Source organism: Lepidochelys kempii, chromosome 10 (assembly GCF_965140285.1).
Source record: "Lepidochelys kempii isolate rLepKem1 chromosome 10, rLepKem1.hap1, whole genome shotgun sequence".
NCBI classification, from domain to species: Eukaryota; Metazoa; Chordata; order Testudines; family Cheloniidae; genus Lepidochelys; species Lepidochelys kempii.
In genome coordinates this window covers 40,642,110-40,648,109 of record NC_136389.1, presented here as the reverse complement: position 1 = coordinate 40,648,109, position 6,000 = coordinate 40,642,110, and the positions used below count along the sequence as shown (strand labels likewise).

The following is a 6,000-nucleotide window of genomic DNA, read 5'->3' as shown; positions in this document are numbered from 1 at the left end:
CCCCACCTTCTGCACTTGAAGTGCCAGAGTGGGGAATCAGCTTTGACAAGCTGTTATAGAATGTCCTTTGTAGGGATCCATACTCACAAACCCTTTGTGATGAGTGACCTCATATTCCTATGACATCATGGTAACTATCAGCAACCAGCTCAGTCTGTTTCTGTTCCTGAGACAGGAAGCACCACCTCTACAGGACTCTTGGAGTGGGCAGAGACAGGACAACCTTTTTTAAAAAACCACACACTTAAAAAAAACGTGCTACGAAACCCCCAACTTGTTTGGTTTGGTTTCATATGCCCATCTGTCTTGCAGGGCTCTGGTGGGAATTGCCAAGGGCAGGTGGAAAGGGCTATGGAAACCATCTCCCCACATGTGAGCGTCTCACTAATCAAATCTCTCTCATCCCTGCTGGTAAGTGAATTCTTCCCTATTCAAGTGGACTTCCATCCCAGACCATAAATCCACAGCCCAGGAAGATCAATGGAAAGATTCCCTTTGACCTCAGTGGCAGTTGGAGCAAGCCCCAGAAAACCAGCCACGGTGCCTGTGATGGTATTGACCTGAACTGGGACCATATAGAACACTGTTGCAACCAAGGCCCTGTGGTGGCACCAAATCTTGTATAAAGGGGGTCAAATAAGGTGTCCAAGACAAGGTTGTGGTTTGCTGGTTATGATTATGCTATCTGTATGCATGTATCATTTTTGTATTTAAAGATATAAGTATTGGCTCTATCCTGTCTGTATTTCAAACTTGTGCTGTGCTTCTGGGGGACACCCCAGACAAGTGGGTGTCAGCTCTGCCTAGCCTGCTTGATGGCCCATTAAGGACCATCAGCTATACAACTGACCCATGGAGAGAAGGCAGATACACCTTGTGACTCAGCAAAGTATGCAGGGACTTGCCCATGTGACTCCAAACTCCATTTTGCTGTAATTTTGCATAGTAAGCACAAAGAGGGTTCTTACACCTGGAAAAGACTGTGAAAGGCTGATGCCTCATCTCCATCTTGTCTTCAATCCTGCTTCATACCTCTGGACAAACTTTGCTACACTGAAGCTTTGAACCAAGGACTGAAAGATCCATCCCAGCTGTGGATGTATTCCAGAGACTTGATTTGAACCTGCAGTTTATTCCATCACTGCTAGAAGCCTGAACCAAGAACTTTGCCATTACTGTATGTAATTGATTCCATTTAACCAATTCTAGCTCTCATCTATATCTTCTTCCTTTTATGAATAAACCTTGAGATTTTTGATTCTAAAGGATTGGCAACAGCCTGATTTGTAGGTAAGATCTGATTTGTATATTGACTTGGGTCTAGGGCTTGGTCCTTTGGGATCGAGAGAACCTTTTTTCTTTTACTGGGGTATTGGTTTTCATAACCATTCATGCCCATAACGATTGGCACTGGTGGAGATACTGGGAAACTGAAGTGTCTAAGGGAATTGCTTGTGTGACTTGTGGTTAGCCAGTGAGGTGAGACCAAAGTCTGCTCTGTTTGGCTGGTTTGGTTTGCCTTAGAGGTGGAAAAACCCCTGCCTTGGGCTGTAACTGCCCTGCTTGAAGCAATTTGTCCTGAACTGACACTCTCAGTTAGCTCCCTCCAGAACCAGCATCGTTACAGTGCCTCTAATAAAGGTAGTTTAACAAAGACATATAAAGGCAAGGGGCTTCCTCCAGAGCAATGTTTGTCTCACCCTAAGACAAACAACTGCTTGCTTTGCTCTCGACTTCCTGTATCATCAAGACATTTGGACTCTCTATGCGTCAGTTTCCTGTCTTGAAAATAGAGATCACAAAGCTATTATAAGGGGGACTATGGAAGAATTGAGATAGAGAATATTAGTGATGAAAATACATTCTATATGGAACCCCTTACCTCTTGATCTCAAAACATGAGTTTAAGGCTAACACACTGGGGATTGAACCAGGGACCTCCAGAACTAAAAGCATAAACGACTACAGCTGGAGCTAAGGCTATGTAGCTGGGGGCTGTAACAGACTCTCATCCTGAAGGCAGTCAGAAGACTTTATAAATTCTTGATGAGACAAGCTTTACAGTCACTTTACCTGCTACTAAAGTGCAGCCACATCTGGGGTGAAACATAGCAGCTGTTTAACAGCACAGAGCAACAGTACGTAACAATTTAGGCCAGGACATGAAGGATAATAACTTTCTAGCTGAAGTACACAGGGAATGAGGTAAGCACAGTGAAATCGCCTAAGGGGGAATTTGACCAGGATGCTGGGCACCAATTCTGGAATTTTCCCTGAGTTTTTAACATCCACAGCAGGAGGGACCTGGAGTCGATATCTCCCTGGCTTTCAGAGATTTTTAACGCCAAATGAGACCCGTGTGCTCACCTAATTCTTGATTTGAATTAATTCTGAGCTCTCTTTCTGTCTCCAGGGGATGAAGAAGGTGCCTATCGACAAGGTCGAGTGGGAAGGGTATTTTGATGAGAGCGGCCACCTGGTGAAATCTCGGGATTTTATTTCATCCAACATCCTGGACAGGGTGAGCAGGGTCTGCTCTGAAATGCGACAGTCAGCAGGGAGGACTATGCACGGTGGGCCTTGTGTGCCCCAGGGTCTCCGGCTGCAGCAAAGAAACACTCAGGCTGGGCACAAAGGTGGGGTCAAAACTCCTGTATCCTCCCACAGTCTGGAGGCCATACTGGTGCCAGGCTGGACCCTTCCACCAGTGTAAGAGAGAGCAGTCGGCTGCCAATGCAATGCCCCTTCCACTTACCTTTCCCCCAGGCCACAGCCTCTGCAGCTGGTGCAGGAAGGATCATGTAGGAGCAGCTACACTAGCTCTTTGCCAGCCATGCTTCTCCCTAGGCAAGGAGCATCCTCCAGGGGGAAGCATGAACCTTCTCCTTCACAAGGAAGGATCTGGTGTTATTTCAGCAATGCCAAACTCCATAAAGGGACTAAGGCTCATTTCAGGACAGCTTATCCACCTGAAGGGTTGGTGACCTCCACTGGCCATCAGACCTTAGAGGTACCACATGCTGAGGTTGCTATGACGATTTGGAAGCCAAGCATTTTTTAAAAGAAATACATTGATTCTTTCAAGTTTGTGCATCACTGGACAAAAAAATCACTGTGAAAAATATTAATTTCCCAGTAAAGCACAGGAATTCCTGGCCCACTCCAATACAGCCATTATGCTTACTTGGCTTTTGCATTTTGGAGTTTGTTTAGAATCATAGAATCATAGAATATCAGGGTTGGAAGGGACCCCAGAAGGTCATCTAGTCCAACCCCCTGCTCGAAGCAGGACCAATTCCCAGTTAAATCATCCCAGCCAGGGCTTACAAATGACTCACTTTTGCCCAGTGAGAAAGAGCGTATTTTATTACAAAATAACCTGTTTTTTTTAAACCTCTAAAAATAGCTTTTAATTTTCATGAAAGCAGTCATGGAAATCTGAGCTGACTCCAGACAACCTGGCAGCTTTTCAGAGAACTGTGACAATGTCCTAGTTCCCTTTTGGCTTTGTCAGTAATGAGAAATCTTAGTGCTCAGCCTTAAATGCAGGTAGTTAGCTCTTGTGCTGGCTCCTGCAGACACTATCCTCCCTTGCATGACTCCACTGACCTCAGTTAACTTGCACAAAATCTGATGTCTGCATATTTTGTATTTTGTTCTCCTTGTGCCTGTGCGCAAGATATCACATTGGGACTCAAAAATCGCCATTGCAGTGCTCTGAGCTTCTGGCTATGCTGTGCCCAGAGAAGGTTATGGCTAAAGTCTGTCAATTAATCACAGTTAACTCACGCAATTAACTCAAAAAACTTAATTGTGATTAAAAAAAATTAATCACAATTAATTCCACTGTTAAAAAAATAGCATACCAATTGAAATTTATTAAATATTTTGGATGTTTTTCTACATTTTCAAATATATTGATTTCTATTACAACACAGAATACAAAGTGTACACTTTATATTATTATTTTTATTACAAATATTTGTACTGTAAAAATGATAAACAAAAGAAATAGTATTTTTAAATTCACCTCACACCAGTACTGTAGTGCGATTTCTTTATCATGAAAGTGTAACTTACAAATGTAGATTATTTTTGTTACATAACTGCACTCAAAAACAAAACAATATAAAACTTCAGAGCCTAGTCCTACTCAGTCCTACTTCTTTTTCAGCGAGTCACTAAGACAAACAAGTTTGCTTATATTTACGCTAGATACTGCTGCCTGCTTCTTATTTACAATGTCACCTGAAAGTGAAAACAGGTGTTCACCTGGCATTTTTGAAGCCAGTGTTGCAAGGTATTTACATGCCAGATATGCTAAATATTCATATGCCCCTTCATGCCACCATTCCAGAGGACATGATTCCATGCTAATGATGCTCATTAAAAAAATAATGCTTTACTTAAATTTGTGACTTAACTCCTTGGGGAATAATTGTGTGTCTCCTATTCTGTTTTATCTGCATTCTGCCATATATTTCATGTAAAAGTAATCTCGGATGATGACCCAGCATACATTCGTTTTAAGAACACTTTCACAGCAGATTTGCCAAAATGCAAAGAAGGTACCAATGTGAGATTTCTAAAAATAACTACAACACTCAACCCAAGGTTTAAGAATCTGAAGTGCTGTCCAAAATCTGAGAGGGATGAGGGGTGAGCATGCTTTCAGAAGAGTTAAAAGAGCAACACTCCGATGCAGAAACTACAGAACCCGAATCACCAAAAATGAAAATCAACCTTCAGCTGGTGGCATCTGACTTAGATGATGAAAATTAACATGCATCAATCCACTTTGCTTTGGATCATTATCAAGCAGAACCTGTCATCAGCATGGACGCATGTCCTCTGGAATGGTGGTTAAAGCATGAAGGGATATATGAATCTTTAGTGCATCTGGCAAATATCTTGCGATGCCAGCTACAACAGTGCCATGTGAATGCCTGTTCTCACTTTCAGGTGACATTGTAAACAAAAAGCGGGCAGCATTATCTCCTGCAAATTGTAACAAAACTTGTTTGTCTGAGTGATTGGCTAAAGTAGGACTGAGCGTACGCGGAGGCTGTAAAGTTTTACATTGTTTTATTTTTGAATGCAGTTATTTTTTGTACATAATTCTACATTTTTAAGTTCAACTTTCAAGATAAAGAGATTGCACTACAGTACTTGTATTAAGTGAATTGTATTTCTTTTATTTTTGCAGTGTAAATATTTGTAACAAAAATAAATATAAAGTGAGCACTGTACACTTTGCATTATGTGTTGTAACTGAAATCAATATATTTGAAAATGTAGAAAAACATCCAAAAGTATTTAAATAAATGGTATTCTATTATTGTTTAACAGTGCAATTAATTGTGCAATTAATCACGATTAACTTTTTTTAATTGCTTGACAGCCCTAGTTATGGCTAGAGCCATTTGGAAAATGCCAATTATTTGTCATGGGAAATTTTAAAAAGGATTTGTTTTGAAATTTCCTGTGAAAATGTTTCAGTTTTGTTGATGAAAGAACTGAGAGTAAAAACCAAGAAACTTTTGAGTTTTACACCACCATTTTCAGTAAGAATGATCAGTGACAACTTACCCAAGATTTTTGCTTGTATACCAAAGCTGTTTACCCCATTCCCCCTCCCCCCCTTAACTGCCCTTTGTGCCAATAAAAGCCCCCTGTATTCACCTTGCCATCCCTTTCAGGGTCTGGATCCAGCAGTGAGATCAGAGGCATGGAAGTTTCTCACTGGCTACTACTCCTGGAGGAGTTCACATGACGAGAGGCTGACCGTTGACAGCATGAGGAGGTATGGATCTGTCTGTTTGCAGTGTCCTTCTATATCGGGCTCCACAAGGACGCAGATGCAGCTGGTAGTTTCACAGGCATCCCTGAAGATTTGATGATGATAATGCAGATTATGGTAGAATCTGTGAACCCTAAACAAAGATCAAGGCCCCACTATGCTGGGAGCTCTGCAGACAGGAAGCAAAGAAGAGAGCTCAC

The 6,000-nt window shown here is 41.8% G+C and overlaps 1 protein-coding gene across 1 annotated transcript in view; it reads left to right on the top strand.

The window, feature by feature from the left end:
- Window positions 1-351: 351 nt before the first annotated feature.
- The window catches only part of TBC1D21 (TBC1 domain family member 21), a 38,482-nt gene continuing 32,833 nt past the window's right edge, over window positions 352-6,000 (top strand). The window contains exons 1-2 of the mRNA XM_073361424.2: window positions 352-411; window positions 5,700-5,803. Coding sequence (XP_073217525.1) covers window positions 352-411; window positions 5,700-5,803 — 164 coding nt within the window. The remainder of the gene's footprint in view (window positions 412-5,699; window positions 5,804-6,000) is intronic.